Raw genomic sequence first — 21,482 nt, 5'->3', positions numbered from 1 at the left:
ATGCGGTGGAGTTTAGTCTGAGAGCCACAGAAGGCGATCGTTGTCAGCATCACGCCATGGAAACCAGAGGGAATCTGTTTCCGCAGTAGCTGAAGAAGTCTTAGATCTGATGCAGATCACGCAGATCCATCACAACCTCTCGGCTGAGATACACTGATTCGGAGTGCACCGTGATCCCTGGACACAGAGCTAGAATCAGCTCTTGCACAGAGAGGCAGCATGGCCTCAGGGGACAGCCTCACCAGGCCCTCTTCTCACTCAGACCAGGACCCGAGACTGAGAAGCCTGCTCAAGCTTTGGTTTCCTCACCTGTTGAAAGAGGGAAATCCTTTCTTTGCACTGGGCACGTGTGAAACAGACACGTCACCACGCGTGCAGGTGTGCACATATGTGACTAACACAGCCCCCGAGTGTGGCGTGGACTGACCATGGTAGTAGGAAGCACCTGCTTTTACAGCTGTCTTGACATTTCTACTTTCAGTATTTAAATGATCCTGCAGATTTCTTCTCCCAGTTGCTAAATTTATTGAATAAATGCAAACCAAAATGGCTCAAGAAGCGTTTATGCAAAATTCTCACAATTCAATAACACGCAGCCTTTCTATACCTGTAATATTCATCACCAGTGGGTGAAGTAATAAAATATTCATGCTGTGACACAACTGCAGTACAGCGGAACATATAAAGGTTTAAGACAGGAAGGGATACGCTCTAAAAAGCAACGCTGATAATCTAATTTCAGAGACAACAAGGAAAGAAAGGTTGATTATTCAGTTCTCTGTTTAAAACCACAAAGGTTTTCTCTTTATTTTTTTGGGGGGGGCGCGGGTGGGGCTGCGTTGGGTCTTCGTTGCTGTGCGCGGGCTCTCTCTAGTTGCGGCGAGCGGGGTCTCCTCTTCATTGCAGTGCGTGGGCTTTTCACTGTGGTGGCTCCTCTTGTTGCAGAACATGGGCTCTAGGTGCGCAGGCTTCAGTAGTTGCAACATGAGGGTTCAGTAGTTGCGGCTCGTGGGCTCTAGAGCGCAGGTTCAGTAGTTGTGGCGCACGGGCTTAGCTGCTCCACGGCATGTGGGATCTTCCCGGACCAGGGATCGAACCTGTGCCCCCTGCACTGGCAGGCAGATTTTTAACCACTGCACCACCAGGGATGCCCCAAGGGTTTTCTACTATGCTATTGATTTTGTTTTATTCATGTGGTAGGGTTTATAAAGGTGAGTCCACCAAAGGCCAAATTACAGCTCTGTATCCTGTAACAGGAATGCCAGGTTCTGAGGGTCATATTGCTAAGAGACACATTTCGGAGGTGGGGAGGTAGGGAGCCCTTCCACATTATTATTATTTTTTTTTCCGGTACGCGGGCCTCTCACCGCTGTGGCCTCTCCCGTTGCGGAGCACAGGCTCCGGACGCGCAGGCGCAGCGGCCACGGCTCACGGGCCCAGCCGCTCCACGGCATGTGGGATCCTCCTGGACCGGGGTGCAAACCCGCGTCCCCTGCATCGGCAGGCAGACTCCCAACCACTGCGCCACCAGGGAAGCCCCTCCACATTATATTTTAAATAGAAAGCTGTCATTTGGTTGCAAATGATATAACTGGAAAAACCAACGGAGACAACAGTCAGACCATCACAGCTGGGCCACCCATACAAAAACCCAAAACCCAAACCTAACAGCAACATCTTCTCCACCAACAACAGGCAACGAGGAAACACAACTGACAGGAGGACCCCAGGTACTAGGCCACAAAAATGACCAAGGGCCTAGGGACTCACAACCCAGTTACAAGGCTTCAATGAGAGCATGAAGATCCTAAGAAAGGCGCCGAAGGACACCCGAATGAACGAGGACCCTTCCCTTCTCCAGCGTGAGATGACACTGTATCACAAAGATGTAACTTCTCCACAAAGCAATTTATACTTTAAAAGCAATCTTACATGTAACTCTAACTCGTTTTTTAGGTGGATGGTTAAAATCCTAGTAGCAATCTTAAAGGGAAGAACTGTCCCTTTCCTCACTTGTAGAATTAGTTCAATCTGGTTTCACAGCAGAATTCAGGTATCATCCTGGGGAATGTTCGCTTGACGATTCACTCACTGCTGACCTTCCATCACCTGCCGTAGCGCCCGGCAACTAGTAGATCCTCAAAGACCTGCTGAGAGCAAGTGGATCCTTTGGGAAAAGCAGCTATCAGTCACCTTATTAACTGCAACACCAAGTAATAACCTGAAAACTTCCCGATTAAACCTTAGCTCTCAGCTGCAGTGTAATTTTGTCAGGGGAGCCTCCCCGGACCCCAGGCCCAATTGGGTCCCTGATTTCAAGCTCTTCTGTCATCCTGCCCCTTTTCTTTGTGATCTTTGTCTCAAATATAACCGGATGGTCGGGTAATTCTTGGCCTAATGTCTTCCCTCCTGGCACCACCTCCCAAGGCCCACGGCACTGCCTGGCACAGAGCAAGCACTCGCACGAGAGGTGAGTGAAGCTGGGTCTCCTCCTCCACGAATTCACATCGCCACTTTCTCTAAGGCAAGAGCTGCTTTCAAAGAATGCAGCTTTACCTCCAAATAGATGCCCGAAGAAAAGAACTACAAGCTAAACTCTTACTTTGAACAGCTTGCTATCTTTACAATCACTAAAATATGCTCTCAATCAAAGTTAAAGATATAGAAATAAATACCTACAAATCTTTGTAGAATTCTTAATAAAGAAAATTTACCCTCAAGTTTTCAAACAGTGGACTTTTAAATTTTATGACCATTTCACAACTAAGGGTATAATAGCATCTTCTGCAAATGAAAATATGCTAGTCATTTATAATTATGCATAGGAGTTTATTCTTTTATTTTTGAGTTTAAGAATAGAAAATTTACCTATAAAAGATAGCCACTCATCTGTAATACTTATAATTCAATTGGTGTTATTTAAACACAGCATTGGAGCTGGAAGTTTTTCTTAAGTTGTTTACTCTGGTCCAAAGGTGAGTTTTACATAAGGCTTCTGAATGATGTATTCCCTGATATCTTGTTATGAAAAACCTCAATGCAAAACAGTTGAATTTTATAGTGACTAACGATATAGCCACCAACTGGATTTTACCATCACTGTTCTTCCCTGGTGGTCCAGTGGTTAAGACTCTGTGCTCCCAATGCAGGGAGCCTGGGTTAGATCCCTGGTCAGGAAATTAGATCCTGCATGCCGCAACTAAAAGATACCACATGCTGCGACTAAGACCTGGCACAGCCAAATAAATAAATAAATATAAAAAATAAAATAAAAATTAAAAAACAAAACAAAAAACTATACATTCTGCATTCTACATGATAGAAATGAACTGAAAAGGGAAGCTTCAGAGCTAAAGTACTTACTTCCTAGTCATATATGTAGACCCAACCGTTTTCTTGCTGTGTGCCCCCTCCCCACTGACTAGATGCATACAGTTACAAAATTATAAATTATGCAAATAACCTTCGGTTAGTATGTTTTCTAGAATCGTTGTTGGATCACTTGTGTGGATGGAATTAAGTACTGATTGAGTATCTATTATAAATGAAGCAGAGACTTACACTTCTGGACAAGACAGAGTAACAGGAATGGGATTTGCCCTACTTCCTGAAACAACCAAAAAACCCAAGGAAAAACACACGGAATTCTGGTTTGCAAGACATGGATTTCAGACAGTGCAAGACAGAGAGAGATTTCTGAGAGGTGGGAAACAAATGCCCCGCTTTCTCCTTTGATAGAATTTCCAGGTTGCAGCACAGGGAGGAAGAACCCAGGTGAAGCAGACACAGGTGGTTAGAATCTGCAAGGCAAAGTCCCAGAGAGAAGACAGCTGCACAGAGAGAACTCCAGAGATCGCAGAGGTCCTCCTGAACTACTCAGGAAGTGGACTGATTGGCCCATCAGGGTGAGAAAACTACTGGAGGCTGCAAAAAGAACCACCTGAAAAGACCAGAGAGACCCAGTATTCACCCAGGGCCAGAGCAGTTCCTGTTCCCATCAACCAGACTGGAAAAATCCATTAATTCACAGAGGACTGGGCTCATAATCAGAAGGGTCTTGTCTCAGTCATGGGGGATAATTAGCCATAGGGTGATTATGACTATAGTCCTTCCTAACACATCTTAAAAGCAAGAACCAAAAGGATCAAACTGTTTGCAAGTAACTGCATCCCAAACAAATCTCCAGATATTAATAGAAATATATAAGTATGCAGTACTCATCAAGGCAAAATCCACATGGTCAGACATCCAATAAAAACTGACCAGACACACAAAGCAGCATGAAAAATATCATTTATAACAAGAAGGAAAACCAATCAACTGAACTGACCTGGAATTGACACAGTGGTAGAATTAACAGATAAGGCTAAAAATAGTATTCTATGTGTTCAAAAAGTTAGGTGGAGACATGAAGATATTGAAAAGACATAAACTACATGAGATGAAGACTACAATGTGAGATGAAAAATTTACGGAGGGAAATTAACAAAAGCTGAGACATTGCAGAAGAGGTTACTGAACTTGAAGACAGCAAAGGGAATCACCAAATGAAACACACAAAGAAAAAAAAGACTTTAGAAAAAAAGAGCATAAGTCAGCTGTGGAACAACTCTATGAGGCCTAACACACATTTCAGTGGAGCCTCTAAAGGATAAGGTGTGGGAGACAGAAAAAAATATTTGAAGAGATAAGGGCCAAATACTTTCCTAAATTTCCTAAAAACTATAAACGAACTCCAAAGACAAGAAAAAGAAGGAAACTACACCAAGGCACATCATAATCAAGTTGCTTACTTAAAAAGAACAACAGAAAAAATCTTAAAAAGTAGCCAGAGGAGAAAAAGATACATTATGTCCAGAGGAACAGAGATAGGAATGGCAGCAGATTTCTTATCAGAAACAATGCAAGCGAGAAGACAGTGGAGCAAAATTTTTAAAGGATTAAAACTTTGACCTGTTGTTCTATAACCACCAGAGGTATTGTGGGTTCAGCTCCAGACCACTGCAATAAAATGAATGTCAGAAAAAAGTTACTCACACAAAGTTTTTGATTTCCCAGTGCTTATAAAAGTTATATTTAAACTATACTGTAGTCTATTAAGTGTGAAGTAGCATTATGTCCAAAAAAAAAAAGTGCATACCCTAGTTAAAAAAATACTTTATTGCTAAAAAATGCTAACCATTATCTGAGCCTTCAGAGAGTCAATCTTTTTGCTGTTGGAGGGTCTGAAATATTTTGAGAATTACCAAAATGTGACGCAGAGACAGGAAATGAGCAAATGATTCTGGAAAAACAGTGCCAATAGACTGGCTTGATGCAGGGTTGTCACAAACCTTCAATCTGTGAAAAACACAATATGTGCGAAGTGCAATAAAGTGAAGCATAATAAAATCAGGTATGCCTGCATATCTTTCAAAGTCAAAGGCAATCCATCGACAGATGAATGGATAAAGATGAGCACATATATACAATGGAATATTACTCAGGAATAAAAAGAAATGAAATTGAGTTATTTGTAGTGAGGTGGATGGACCTAGAGTCTGTCACACAGAGTGAACTAAGTCATAAAGAGAAAAACAAACACTGTGTGCTAATGCATATATATGGAAACTAAAAAAAAAAAAAAGTGGTACTGATGAACCTAGTTGCAGGGCAGGAATAAAGAGGTAGACATAGAGAATGGACTTGAGGACATGGGGTGGGAGGGGGAAGCTGGGATGAAGTGAGAGTAGCACTGACATATATACACTACCGAATGTAAAATAGTTGGCTGGTGGGAAGTAGCCGCATAGCAAAGGGAGATTGGCTCCGTGCTTTGCAATGACCTAGAGGGGTGGGATAGGGAGGATGGGAAGGAGGCTCAAGAGGGAGGGGATATGGGGACATGTGTATGCATTTGGCTGATTCCCTCTGTTGTGGAACAGAAACTCACATGGTACTGTGAAGTAATTATACTCCAATAAAGATCTGTTAAAAAAAATCAAAGGCAAAAGAAAGACTTTTTCAGATGAACAAATGCTAAAAGAATTAATCACCGGTAGATCTGTGCTACAAGAGAAATTAAAGAAAGTCCTTCAAGCAGAAGGAAACTGATATCAGATGGATACCAGAATGAAGAACACTGAAAATGATAACTATCTGGTTAAGTATAAAAGAGTTAAAAAAATTATTTAAATCTCTTTAAAATAGAGCTGTTTTCTAAAAATAATATATGGTGGGGTTTATAACATACGAAGAAGTAAAATGACAATAGCAGGAAGACTCGTGGAGAAGAAATAGAAGTACACCGCTGTAAACTGATATTTACATGGTGTATTGTCACTTGAAGGCTGACTGTGACAAGTTAAAGATGCATTCTAGAAAAGCTAAATAATTGAGATCGAACAATAAAGAGTGATAGTTAAAAAGCCAACAAAAGAGAGAAACTGTAATCATAAAAGTATTCAATTGATCCAAAAGAAAAAAGAAAAAGAGGAAAAGGGAACAAAAAACAGATGGGATAAACAGAGAAAAAATACAGCAAGATGGTAGATTTAAACCCAACAACATCAGTACTTAACAATCCAAGTTAATGGTTTGAGTACCTCAACCAAAATGCAGAGATTGTTTGATTGAATAAAGGAGCAAGACTCAACTATATGTTGTCTACAATAAGCCCACTTTAAATATAAAGATACAAATTGGTCAAAAATAAAAGGAAGGAAAAATATACACATTAACACTAGTCAAGAGAGAGCTGGAGTGGCTATATTAATATCATACAAAGTAGGTTATGGAGAAAATAATATTACCAATGATAAAAGGATCATTTTATAGTTATAAAGGAGTCAATTCAACTAATAATACTAATATTTATGTACTGAATAATATGAAGCACCTTATACAACTGCAAGAAACAATTAGAGATAGAAAATAAAAAACCCCAATTACAATAGCACCCAAAAATAAAATATTTATAAGTCTAAAAAAATACATAGGGGATCTACATGCTGAAAACTATAAACAAAGATGATCAAAATGGGGATATATACTGTGTTCACGGATTGAAAGGTTCAATATTGTTAAGACAGCAATTCTCTCCAAATGTACATATTCAATACAATTCCAATTAAAACCCCTGAAGGATATTTCGTAGATAACAACAAGCTGATTCTAAAATTTATTTGGAAAGATAAAATAACTAGAAAAGCCAAACAATTTGAAAAAGAATAAAAAGGTTGGAACATTCATACTACTTGATCTCAACATTTACTATAAAGTGACAATAATGAAGACGGTATGGCACAAGCAAGAGGATCCCTAGATCAATGGAACAGAATAGAATCCAGAAATAGACTCACGAATATGAATTAATTTTTGATTAAGGTGGAAAGGCAATTCAATGGAGTATGGTTAGTCTTTTCAACAAATGGTTTTCAACAAATACTTGGACATCCATAGGCCCAGAAATGAAACTGACAAAATGGATCATAGATTTAAATGTAAAACTAGAAAATCTTGAGGAGAAAATTTTTTTGAGTTTGGGTTAGGCAAAGACTTCTTATATATGACACCAAAAGCACTACCCATGAAGGAAACAAATCAAAAACTAGACTTCATCTAAATAAAAAACTCTGTAAAAGACACTGTTAAAATAAAAAGACAAGGCACAAGGTGAAATGTTTGCAAATCACTTATCTGTCAAAGCATTTGTATCCAGAATATGTAAACACGTCTCAAACTCAATAAGAAAACAACCCAATTAAAAAACAGGCCAATGATCTGAACAGACACTTCCCCAAGGAAGATACACAAACGAACACAGGAAAAAATGCTCAGCATCATTAATCATCAAGGAAATGCAAGTTAAAGTCAAAATGAGATAAAAGGACTGAAGACACCAAATGTTGACAAGGATTGGAGCAACTAGAACTATCGTACGTGGCTGGCGGGAGTGCAAAAAATGGCACATCTACTTTGGAAAACAGTTTGGCAGTTTCTTAGAAAGTTAAATGAATACTTAATCATACGACCCAGCAGTCCCACGCCTATGTGCTCACCCAAGTTAAGAAAAAAAAAACCTATGTCCAAACCTTGTACATGAATATTTATAGCAGCGTTATTGCTAAAAACTGGAAACAATCCAAATATTCCTCAACTGGGAAGTGGACAGATCACGATACCTCTATATAATGAAATACTACTGAGAAAAAGGAACAAACCACTAATACATCAACAACATGGATGAATATCAAACAGATTATGCTAAGTTAAAGAAGCTAGACTCAAAAGGCTACATACTCGGAGTTCATTTATATGACATTCTGGAAGAGGCAAAATGACAGAGCTAGAGGACGGATTAGTGGTAGCCAGAGATAATGGATAAGGGGAAGGTCTGACTTCAAAGGAGTAGCATGAAGAACTTTTCTGGAGGGTAATAAAACTGTTTTATATCTTGACTGTGGCGGTGGTGGTTACATGACTACACGTATTTATCAAATCCCAAGAGAACTCTTCACTAAAAACGTAATCTTGCCGAATGTAAATTTAAAATTAATTTAAAACGTTACAGAAAGATAGTAAATATTCAATAGGCTCTAAGTTCTCAAACCTTCTTGATTCACAATGCCCTTAATGTCTTAGTAATTTCTTCACTGTGCCCCTAGACCAAAAGAAATACCTATCAATTTAGGAGCTTAAAAAACCCCAGCTTTAGTGAGGTATAACCTTACTGTATGTAAAGTGTACAGTTCGATACATTTAACATTTACATACATCTGTGAAACCATTATACAATCAAGATGATAAATATACCCATCATCCCCCAAAGTTTCTTAGTAGCCTTTTTTTTTTTTAGGCAGCGCCATGTAGCATACGGGATCTTAGTTCCCCAACCAGAGATTGAACCTGTGCCCCCTGCATTGGGAGCGTGGAGTCTTAACCACTGGACCACCGGGGAAGATCACTTAGTAGTCTTTTGGAAAAAAAAATACATGTAAGTTAAGTTGGTTGCGGTTGGAGGTGGGGGTGGGTTTAGGTAGAATTGGCGAGGGGTGGAGTATGGAAAAAGGTTAACTTTTTTTCTCTATCTTTTTGTATTTATTTCACTTATTTAAAATAAGCACACATTTAATAAAAACATCAAACAAAACAAAGGGTAATTCTCTCAAAATAAGAACAAATCTCCAAGAAATGGCTCACTGGGTATTTGAAGTAGAAAAATCATTCGCTGGATTTCAAAAAGCTCTTTATGCCTTAATCTCCCCTTAGCTCATCGATGATGGCAGTGCTTCTTTACCCCATGTTACTGTGACTTTGGCAAAACAAAAACAACTAAAAGAGGAATGCGTGACTTAAATCATTACCTGAAAGAAATCTGTAGACTATTTGAAGCTTCACTGGTTAATACACTACTCCTTTAATTCAAAACATCCTTTCCTCTCTCATTTCCAAACTATCTTCACCCTTACAACAAGGAATACTTTCCAGAACACACTGTAAATATCAGATATAAAAACAGTAGGAGACTGTCCAACATCAATCCTTAAATCAAACACAAGACAATCATCCTGGGGATCTGGGCATGAAACCTCCCACAAGGACCCAAGAAAAACTCCTCTGACCTTAACAGAAAATGTTGATTTGAACCCTAAGCATGAAAGAAAACTTGTAAGGTACTATCTAGTCATTTACAAGCAGTACGGATTAAAATACTGTGATGAACTCATTTTCCCTGGAAACCCAACATGAGTCCTGATAAGGACAGTACTGCTATTACACTATACACGACACGGTTTTTTAAAGAAAAACGCATTTATTGATTTTTGATAATGGCAAATGTGATACACGATCATTCTGAAAATTTTTTGAAATTATAAAAATTTACTCATAAAAGGGTTAAATCCACATCATCACACTATCCAAAGGCAGCTACTATTAACAGTTTGCTCTCTATTCCTCTAGAACACAGTCTCCCGGACAGGTAAGGGTAGACTGCGTAAGGGCAGTCTTTTTTTTTTTAAATTGATAAATTAATTAATTTTTGGCTGCATTGGGTCTTCATTGCTGCATGCGGGCTTTCTCTAGTTGCGGCGAGCAGGGGCTACTCTGTTGCGGTGCGCGGGCTTCTCATTGCGGTGGTTTCTCTTGTTGTGGAGCACAGGCTCTAGGCGCGCAGGCTTCAGTAGTTGTGGCACATGGGCTCCAGTAGCTGTGGCTCGCGGGCTCTAGAGCGCAGGCTCAGTAGTTGTGGCGCACGGGCTTAGTTGCTCCGCAGCATGTGGGATCTTCCTGGACCAGGGCTCGAACCCGTGTGCCCTGCATTGTCAGGCGGATTCTTAACCACTGCGCCACCAGGGAAGCCCCACACCCCACATCTTATTCACTGACTTCTACAGAGTAATCCAGCACCAAAGATGTGGGTAATTCTAGAGAGGTCCACCTTGACGTGAAGCACTTTTGAGCCATGCACTTCATTCAACCATTGATCTAACCGATTCCTTTTCTGACCTGCAGGTGGTTTCATCTGTGACTATGACTAGTCTTAGTGCCCTCGTCCAGGCAGGAGACTCTGTCGAGTGAGCATTACTGAGCCTCTGACATCCCAAACCTTTCTCTCTGGGAACTGACAGCCCAGGGGTAGTTAAGAGTTGTCACAGGTAGTATGTGAGGGCTTAACCTCAGGGGGCAAGGCAGGGACGCCATTCAGAATGACCTGGAGAATACGTGTAAACAAAGCGCTGTGACCCAGGAAACGCCGTTTCTGACCTGCTCCCAGGTGGCGCTGGTGCTGCGGCCTTGGAGCAGCACTCTTTGAGAAGAGTGGTTCTCACACTTTTTGGTCTCAGGACCCCTTTAAACTCCTAAAAATTATTGAGGATCCCAAAGAATTTTTGTTTATGAAAGTTATATCTATGGATATTGACTGCAGTAGAAATTAAAGCAGAGAAATTTAAAAAATATTCATTCATTAAAAAATAGCAAACCCATTGTCAGTATAAATTTATAAAAAATAAATTTTTCATAACATTAGCTATTTCATAAAACCCATATTAAATAAAAGAATTTCCCAAAACAAATTCAGTGAGAAGAGTGGCACTGTTTTACATTTTTGCAAATCTCTTTACTGTCTGGTTTAATAAAAAACAGCTGGATTCTTACATCTGCTTCTATGTTCAGAATGTTAATTTGGTTGAAATACAGGAAGAAAAATCTGTCTCCAGCAGATATGTAGTTGGAAAAGGGAGGGGTATTTAATAGCCCTTTTAGATAATTGTGGACTTCTCTGATACTACACCAAAACTTGATAAGTGGTAGTTTACTAAAGGTTAGCTACTCTGTGGAATCGTAAATCTTATCAATGAGGGGGTCTCTAATACACGAAAATCCACTGGTGTGTCTTGCACTTTGAACGGCTCTCTGGCCGATGAATGATTTTGTATCATCAGTTTTGGTCATTTAGAAAATACTGGCCTCACTGAATTATGTGTATCCATATATTTTAAATATATTGCCTATCGGACTGGACTGCTATGCTTTTCAAAAACAGAGTTATTGAGAGATAATTCATATATAACACAATCCACCCCTTTAAAGTGTACAATTCAGTTGTTTTTAGTATATCCACAGGACTGTGCAGGCATCACCATGCCTCATTCCTTTTGTCGTGTGTATTAAAGATCTAATTCATTCATAACGACACCAATCTCAGCAGGAGAGCTTGCGGCACCCGGAAGCTGAAGCTTGCACTGGTGGATACAAATCTTCCAAAATTCAAAATTTTGCCTGAAAGCTCAAATTTTATCTTTGGCAACAAACACTGTCAATTCTTTTCCTTAAAGTGACATTCTAATTTTATTTTGTGAGAAAATGCTCCCTAAATATCCAAGTCTGAATAACCTGTTTGTCAGTCATTCTCCAAGTAAAAATGGTGTTCTGTGAAAAAAGTGGCTACACTATTAGCTTGGTTTTGCTGTCAGTGTTTTCACTATGAGAAAAATGCCAATGCCTGAAAAACAGATTAGTCAATTGAAAAAAAACAAAAACAGATGGTTGACTATATTTTAAAAATGAGTGAAATTAAGAGATAATGGAGTTTATGTAATTTAGGCCTGAGAATTTAGATGCCAGGAGTTTTCCTTCCTGAGTAATTCTCCTGTTCATCCTCATCTCCCTGAACCTAAGTGTTTGAAGTCTGGAAAATAAAAGTCAGGCTAGAGGATCTATAAGGTTCCGTTAATTTCTAGGACTACAGTCTATGATGTATCAAAATACACAGCACACATGAAAAGGTGCTGAACATCATTAGTCAAGAGGGAAACGTAAATCAAAACCACAGTGAGACAAATACCGTATGCTAACACATATATATGGAATTTAAGGAAAAAAAATGTCATGAAGAACCTAGGGGTAAGACGGGAATAAAGACACAGACCTACTAGAGAATGGACTTGAGGATATGGGGAGGGGGAAGGGTAAGCTGTAACAAGGTGAGAGAGAGGCATGGACATATGTACACTACCAAACGTAAAATAGATAGCTAGTGGGAAGCAGCCGCATAGCACAGGGAGATCAGCTCGGTGCTTTGTGACCACCTAGAGGGGTGAGATGGGGAGGGTGGGAGGGAGACGCAAGAGGGAGGAGATATGGGAACATATGTATATGTATAACTGATTCACTTTGTTATAAAGCAGAAACTAAAACACCATTGTAAAGCAATTATGCGCCAATAAAGATGTTAAAAACAAAACAAAACAGTGAGATCCTACCTCACACCTATTAGGATGGCTACCATCAAAAAGACAGATAGTAACAAGTATTGAAAATGCGGAGAAACTGGAACCCTTATCCCTGCTGGTGGGAATAAACGGTGCAGCCACTTTCGAAAACAGTCTGGCAGCTCTCCAAAACGCTAAACACATAGTGTTAACACGTCACCAGCAATTCCACTCCTAGGTAAACACTCAAGAGAAATGAAAACATATATGCACAAAAAGCTTGTACGTGAATGGCCACAGTAGCATTATTCATAACTGCTAAGTAGCAGAAATAACCCAAACGTCCATCCATGGATGAATAGATAAATAAAACGTGGTATATATTCATATAATGGAACATTATTTATTATTTTTAAAATTTATTTATTTATTTATGGCTGTGTTGGGTCTTTGTTGCAGCGCGCAGGCTTTCTCTAGTTGCGGCGAGCAGGGGCTACTCTTCGTTGTGGTGCGCAGGCTTCTTGTTGCAGTGGCTTCTCTTGTTGTGGAGCATGGGGTCTAGGCGCGCGGGCTCCAGTAGTTGTGGCACACGGGCTCAGTAGTTGTGGCTCATGGGCTCTAGGGCGCAGGCTCAGTAATTGTGGCGCACGGGCTTAGTTGCTCTGCGGCATGTGGGATCTTCCCGGACCAGGGATTGAACCCATGTCCCCTGCATTGGCAGGCGGATTCTTAACCACTGTGCCACCAGGGAAGTCCCTGGAATATTATTTAGCAATAAAAAGAAGTTCTGACACACGCTACAACATGGATGAAACTTGAAAACATTACACTAAATGAAAGAAGGCCACGAAGGCCACATAGTGTATAATGCCATTTCTAAGAAAGATCCAGGTTAGGCAAATCTATAGAGACATAAAGTAGATGAGTAAGGGCATTACTCATGGGGTGGGGGGTGGGGAGTGGGGAGTGAGGGAGGAATGGCAGTAACGGTTAATGGGTATGGGATTTCTTTCAGGGGGATGAAAATGTTACAAAATTAGATGTGATGATGCCTGCACAGTCCTGTGAATACACTAAAAACAACTGACTTGTACATTTTAAAGGGGTGGACTGTATATGTGAATTACCTCTCAACAACTCTGTTAAAAAACATACAGCAGCCTAGTCTAATAGGCAACATATTTAAAAGAAGCAAGCATAAGAAGTATAACATCTATAGAGCTTTGGATTCTTCACGGGAAGTGGGCATTAATGTCTTTAAAAATACTACGACAGGGACTTCCCTAGTGGTCGAGTGGTTAAGACTCCACGTTTCCACTGCAGGGGGCACGGGTTCGGTCCCTGGATGGGGAGCTAAGATTCTGCATGCCACATGACGCGGCTGAAAAAACCAAAACAAAACGAAACAAAAAACAACTATGACAAAACAAAAATACATACACACACACAGACACACACACCAGGCAATCCTTCAAGCAAGTCGGCCGAGTGCCACTTCAGTGGTAAGCACACCAGGGGCGTCCAAAGGGAACTACAAAGGGGCCCACATTTTTTCTACCTGCCCTGCTGGGTCCAGGCACTGCTTGGGGTGGAGGCCTTTTGTTGGCTGCTTGAAATCTGCACCCACTCGCTACTTCTGAGAGGGTCAGAAACCACTGCCAAGTACCATCCCCACCACACACCTTCTCCTTCATTATGTATCTGCCATCAATGCCCTCTGTCTTTATATAAAACAAAACAACAACAGCAAACAAAACACAAATCCTCTCTGCTCCGCACCGCTCATTCACTCGAGGTAAGGGAACGGCCGTGCTCTCTCCTGCCCTCGCCTCGCTCCAGTCAGAGGACAGAATGAACTGTCTGTCCCCTGTTCTCTCAGTGACGCGGAAAAGCACCTCCTGTGCACATATCTTCATGGGACAGTGTAACTCATCTTGTACCAGATTTCTCTCTGCACCTTCTTCCCGCCTCGTGGGCAGTCCTGTAACTCTACCTACATCCCCTGTTTCACCTTCCTTCACTGCCTTACCTTAACCTAAAATGACACATTACTGGTCAGAGCCTTGGGAGGGCAGAAGCCTTGGTCACCACTCTACTTCCTCACCTGAAAAAGTGCTCAGTGGATGCTCAGGAAGTGTCTGCTATGTGCTTTAGGGGCAAAATAAAGTGCCCAATACTCTGAAGATGGCTTGAATTTCCGGGTGGGGAACAAAGCTAAGACGGCAGGAGGAGAACCTGGCTATTAGGACGTAGTTTTAACAGGGAGACAAGAAGTAATGATTATTTAATCTAAAAAAAGTCTCAAGGGCTTCCGGTCTCCTACGTGGTTCTGGTAATGCGCACCGCCTCTGTGAAACGCAAGGGAGAGACTGTTTCAAGCAGGCAGGCCCGACGTGGTGCAAGGGCAGGCCTCTGACCCCAACCCACCAAGCCTCGCCTCACTGGGCTCCGCAGACTCCTCCCTCCTGGGTTAAGAGTGGGACTCAGGGACTGCTGGCAGCCGAGGCTCCGTCGAAACTGAAAAACCTTCCATACGTGTCATTTAATATAAACTTACGTGTTTATAAATTTAATAGATGACATATTAGTACACGTAATTCAAAAAGAGAATGAATTTAATATATAATAAAGCAGCATTTAAAAGCGACGGAGAGGGCCTCCCTGGTGGCGCAGTGGTTTAGAGTCTGCCTGCCGATGCAGGGGATACGGGTTCGTGCCCCGGTCCGGGAGGATCCCATATGCCGCGGAGCGGCTGGGCCCGTGAGCCATGGCCGCTGAGCCTGCGCGTCCGGAGCCTGTGCTCCGCAACGGGAGAGGCCACAACAGTGAGAGGCCCGCATACCGCAAAAAATAAAAAAAATAAAAAAATAAATAAAATTGACGGAGAAAATGGAATGTTCAACACACAATGTAGGGACTAATGATTTTTCAATCATTTTATAAGACAAAGTTATATCCCTACCCTGAGCCATTAAAAAAAAAAGTTCCAGGAGGATTACAAAATGTACTATGAACAACAGAATTATGAAAGTGTTAGGAGAAAATATTAGAGATTTTTCTTTGTGATTCTGGGGTTTGGGAGGCCTTCCAGAGTAATTGAGAGTTGAAACCGAGAGGAAAAAAAAGACATTCCGCAATTTTCCTTAGTTTGAATGGGTGAGGTTTTTGAGGATTTACTGCTCAGTATATGCTTGTGACGGTTCTTCTGGTGGGAGTCTGGTGGAGGAACCCAAACGGCTCTCACAGTCCTAGGCTGACTACATGCTGGTAAATTCTGAACTGTAAGAGTTAACAATAATAAATTAATCAGGTTGATCTCAACTTTGGATACAACAGATTGTGAATGCAAAAAGAACACGACTTTCTTTTTCCAAAGCAAACATACTAACGTAAGAAAGAAACATATTTTAGGTCAACGAGTCTAGTCAATTTTGAAATATATAGCTTTGGGGAAAAAATGAGAAACTTAAGGAGTTCAATGGAAATCAGCATTTAAAATTTTATGTTAAGCCACGAGGATTCCCTAGTAACTGGGGGGTACTATTTCAAAAGCAGACAAAACACCAACAATTCAAAAAAACTCAAGAGAAAACTGGAGTTCAGTGTCAAACCTAAGAGTTTTAGTAATGGTATCACATGAAATGTTTCCAGGTGGTAGTGACTGAGGTCACGATGGGACCTGCAAAGGACCTGGAAACAGGAGACTGAGATTTTGGGGCTGAATGAAACCAACGATGAACTAACTGCAGGATGACAAGAGCTGGGTGCATCTCAGCCCATCAGGGTGGACTGTCTTGACACCAGCTTGGTCCCACCACTGTCTTAACTCCTCCCCATCATTAGAATTTTCCTGTACATGTATGGACAACATGCTTCCTTCTAAATTATGTATGGGCACTATTATATTAATGTTATATATCTTAAAAAAAATTTAAAGAGGGTAAGACAGTAAGTACAAATGAAAGTTCTAACATTTCTACCCCACAGGGTAGCTGTGAGGATTAAATGAGTTAACACATGTAGAGCGCTTTCCTCCTTAGAAGGTCCCTCACTGTAATCCAGGCCATATTACAAAGATTTTCATTCTTCAAGGTACAAGTACAAATTTTTGAACAGGAGGATTTTTTCGTGGCAAGTGTCATGTTAGGCTCAAATGTCTTAGCACAGTCTAAGAATATCAGAGTCCTGTTTGTAACTCAGGTTTGGGACACGCTGGTTAAACCGTAATCACTTACCATATGGACTACTTCTGGGTAAATAGGCTCTGTGATCACATTCCGATTATGGGTGATATATTCTACCATTTCACTTAAAGCAGCTCGTTTTACTTCCTTCCACTTTAGGTCACTTAGTGGATCGGAAACAAAGTCAAAGAGGACACAACACTGACGTAACTTCTGGATAAAAAGCTTCTCTTGATCAGCAGGAGGAACATCTGAAAAGGAGAAAGCAAAGTATATTGACTGCAAAAATGCTTAACCCAGAATTATTGTGAAATACTTTTAAGCTTTCTACTATTTTTATTTCGAATTAATAGAGATTCAAGAAACAAGAGATGGGGCTTCCCTGGTGGCGCAGTGGTTGAGAGTCTGCCTGCCGATGCAGGGGACACGGGTTCGTGCCTTGGTCTGGGAGGATCCCACATGCCGCAGAGCGGCTGGGCCCATGAGCCATGGCCGCTAAGCCTGCACGTCTGGAGACTGTGCTCCGCAACAGGAGAGGCCACAACAGTGAGAGGCCCGCGTACCGCAAAAAAAAAAAAAAAAAAAAGGAAAAAAACAAGAGATGGGGTAGGGGTGAATAGAGGTTAAACATTCCTTAAAGAAAATGAAAGAAAAAAAAAACAGCTAGTCACTGCTCAGATCATGTGCTTCATATGATAAAGTTTCTATACTTTCTCTGAAGCCACGTCCAGAGTACTGTTCAAAATAAATTCCTTCTAAATGCATTCATTCAACAAACATAACCTAGCACCAAGGATCACATGCTGGCACTGTGTTGGGCAGTGGAACAAGAGGCAAAAACCACAGCCCCGGTGCGGGGTGAGGGGCACAGACACCCACACTGCGTGACAGCTGCACACAGTAGGTACAGGTGAGGTAAGAAAAGGTCACGGGAAGGATGCTCCCTCAGGTCTGCTGTTGCTCTAAACTTACAGGGGAAGGGCACCGGCCAGCTGGCAAACAGCAAGCGGCATCAGTGTGCAGCTTGCCCAAACGAGCTGTCACACACATGCTGTGAGGGTCTCCACCCTGGTGCCCCACACAAAGCACATCTCCTCCCTCAATGTGGGCTACGGTCAATGCACATTACACATGATGTCAACAATGTAGAAAGGGCGCAAATGATAATATTACTGAGGGAGGGAGTGCTTACCAGGGCCAGGTGCCATACTAAAAGCTTTATACATATTTACAAAATGTAATCTTTTTTTTTTTGTTTTTTTCAAAATGTAATCTTTACAATGACATAACAGAGACGAGATACAGGCATAGAGGGTCAGTGCAGGGCTGGAAAGTGATGGAGCTCTGTGTGACTTTCCAGAATTCTGGGAGGTTTGGAAAACTCCAATCTGCCAGTGTGAGCTTGACAGCTTTTTTCGGTGAAAATCAATCAGTGGTGATATTAACGAATAGGATTTATGGACACATTGACTGAAATGTGTCCAAGATCTGCAAAATGGCTCCGAAGATCTGCATGACTCAGTGAACCAGTATTTTCCACGTGATCAATAAATGGTGTTACAGTATCAGTCAAGGGCAAAAGAGCCATTCAAAGGGCAAGAGAGTCCACTGTTTTTTGTTTTTGTTTTTTAAAATGAATGAATTAGGGCTTCCCTGGTGGCGCAGTGGTTGAGAGTCCGCCTGCCGATGCAGGGGACATGGGTTCATGCCCCAGTCCGGGAAGATCCCACATGCCGTGGAGCGGCTGGGTCCGTGAGCCATGGCCGCTGAGCCTGTGCATCCGGAGCCCGTGCTCCGCAATGGGAGAGGCCACAACAGTGAGAGGCCCGCGTACCGCAAAAAAAAATAAATAAATAAATAAATAAATAAAATGAATGAATTAATTAATTTATGGCTGTGTTTTGGGTCTTTGTTGCTGCGCGTGGGCTTTATCTAGTTGCAGTGAGCGGGGGCTACCCTTCGTTGCGGTGCACGGGCTTCTCACTGCGGTGGCTTCTCTTGTTGTGGAGCACCGGCTCCAGGTGCGTGGGCTTCAGTAGTTATGACATGTGGGCTCAGCAGTTGTGGTGCACGGGCTTAGCTGCTCCATGGCATGTGGCATCTTCCCAGACCAGGGCTCGAACCTGTGTCCCCTGCACTGGCAGGCGGATTCTTAACCACTGCGCCACCAGGGAAGTCCCAGTCCACCGGGTTTTAATGTAATAAAGTGTACAGACAGTTTATTAACATGGCTTCAGATTCCACATTGCAGATTCGTTCAAGAAACTTCTCGTTTGTTAAGTTTTGGTGTAGTATCAAAGAAAATGTCCACAACTATCTGAAAAGCCTATTAAAATACTCCTCCTTTTCCCAATCAGTGTCTTCCTACATTGTTTCAACCAAAACATGTGGCAACAGACTGAACGCAGAGGCACACAGGAGAATCCAGCTCTCTCCTATTAAGCCAGACATTAAAAAGATTTGCAAAAAGAGAAAATGATGCCACCCTCTCACTAAACTTGTCTTTGTTTTAGGAAATATGGCTATTTTCATAAAAGTGTGATATTTCTGTTAACATGTAATAAGGTTTATTATTTTTAATGAATTAATAAACACACATTTTTTCTGGTTTAATTTCTAGTGTGGTTAGTATCGGTAGCTAAATCCACATAAACAAAAGCTCTCTGGGTCCTACATAGTTTTTAGGAGCGTGAAGGGGTCGGTCCTGGGACCAAAGCTGCTGAGCGCCCTTCCCCACACCAGCGGCACCCCAGTGGGCGCCTGGGGGCGGGGCCTGGCGCTCCTGCTTCCACCCGCCTCTCTCTGCCTCAGAGCCCGCCCCGGCCACCCTGCTTTCCTTTCCTGCCCTAACCGCCCCCTCCTGTTTGGGGTTCTTGCTCAGGCCTCCCTCACTGCCTGGTCAGAGAGGACGTACTTCTGGGTTGTCTTTAAGCTCCTACTGCCTTGAACAGGCGGCTACCTTGCTGGGCACTTCTTCCCCATCTAGCTGCTTTCTGAGGGCAGGTCCCAGGTGATTGTTTCCTGGTTCTCGGTACCCACTAACGCCCAGTGTGGAGCCCTGCAAACAGCAGGCACTCAGCACAGCCACCGGAATGGCCCATTTCCTGGGGAGCTCCCCTAGTTCCCACACTGCACGCAGAGGTCAGCAGTGCACAGCCGGTCCAAGGGGTGAGGACATGCTGCCTGAAGGGTACTCAGGGGACCATGGGGACCGAACTGTGATCCATAAACATTCTGAGTCCAGGTGACTGGAATCACTTAAATGAGTAATAGTCACTATAATGTTTGGGTCTCTGTACATGCAAATATCCAGCCCTTTTCAATGAAAAGCTCCGTGCTTGGCTTCAGTCCTCACTCAATTCTACACCTCTGCTCACCCTCCACTTTGCCAGGATCATCTTAAATGAGTGCATTTTGTAGCCACACCTTGTATACCTGGAACCTTCTGGCTTTCTCATGTTCTTGGTGGCGCAGAGAACTGAGAAGCCACATTTACCCCTAAGAGCCACCTGATGATGACTCAGCTGTCACCAAAACACTAAAACAAACCTATTATGATAAGAAGGAAGAGCAGAGTAAAATATTTTACTTTTTTCATAAAATTTCTATCTAAAATTCTTCTAAAAAGCAAGGAAATCTCAACTTTCTGGAAATTGTCAATTCTCCCAGGGTTCCAGACAGCTAAGGTATTACTGTACTATTTTCGTTTATAGTTTATAAAAAAAAGTTTGTGAGCATAATCTCATGAACTCTTTTATATTTTAAAACCTCATTTGGCTACATTTATAACTGCACTGTTTAAAAAAAAGTATATTATACCAATCAAATTGAATATAGTTGTAAAAATGTTGCATAAGTAGCCCCTATCAAATATTTCCATATGGTTTTTGAATGCAAGTTAATTTAGCTTCTAATTGGTCACCATATTTTAAAAATCTTTACTTTCTGCTGTGTTAACAGGACTGTACCACTGGGGGATAAAAATGAGTGGAGGTGGTAGAAGAATAGGCTTTTTTACCTTTATGTATTCTGATTCTTTAACAGTATGAGTTATTTTTGTAATTAAAAAATAAGCTCCTTAAAAAATATTAAGTTAGCACTGCTAATCTTGAAAGAAGAAAAAAGGTACGACAGAATACAACCTGTACCTGTTCTGACTATCATGTAATGTGGACCAAATGATAAAAACTAACTGGGACGGACACTGCTGGTATATTACACTTCAGTGTTTGGTATTCAAGAGTGCCTGACTCTTAGGTAATAAAACAGGACCCTGGATTTGACCCACTTCTTACAATTACTCCTATGAAGCAGAATTTAAAAAAAGAATGGATTTTGAATTCTGCCCATGAGTGACACTGGCTTACTTTAATTTTAAACTGTATACGGACTAATAACACCAACATTCTTGTTTCAGGACATATTAATGAGCAGTCTTAAGCCCGAAAGAGAATACCAACTAAATAGCACCATATGAGACAAAGTTCTGTAGCCTGTGGGCACTGTCAGGACCCCCGTGACAGGGCTCTGTAACTAGAAAGGGGTGTGAAGAGGACAGCTGCCCAGGACACCACCCAGAGGCCCAACACCATATTGAGTCCTC

General features: G+C 41.7%; 1 protein-coding gene across 7 annotated transcripts in view; it reads right to left on the bottom strand.

Annotated features, from left to right (window-relative positions):
• PPP2R5C (protein phosphatase 2 regulatory subunit B'gamma) overlaps positions 1-21,482 on the bottom strand; it is a gene marked incomplete at its 3' end in the record, with an annotated part of 131,638 nt that overhangs the window by 33,279 nt on the left and 76,877 nt on the right. For 6 of the 7 annotated variants that reach the window (XM_079701348.1, XM_079701349.1, XM_079701352.1 and 3 more), the window contains one exon: positions 16,931-17,130. The exons of the other annotated variant lie outside the window; for it this stretch is intronic. In XM_079701348.1, coding sequence (XP_079557474.1) covers positions 16,931-17,130 — 200 coding nt within the window. The remainder of the gene's footprint in view (positions 1-16,930; positions 17,131-21,482) is intronic. 7 annotated transcript variants of the gene reach the window in all.

This window comes from Hyperoodon ampullatus, assembly GCF_949752795.1.
Source record: "Hyperoodon ampullatus genome assembly, chromosome: 3".
In the NCBI taxonomy this organism is placed as follows: Eukaryota; Metazoa; Chordata; class Mammalia; order Artiodactyla; family Ziphiidae; genus Hyperoodon; species Hyperoodon ampullatus.
The sequence above is the reverse complement of the archived record's forward strand: the minus strand, read 5'-3'. Positions and strand labels throughout refer to the sequence as shown.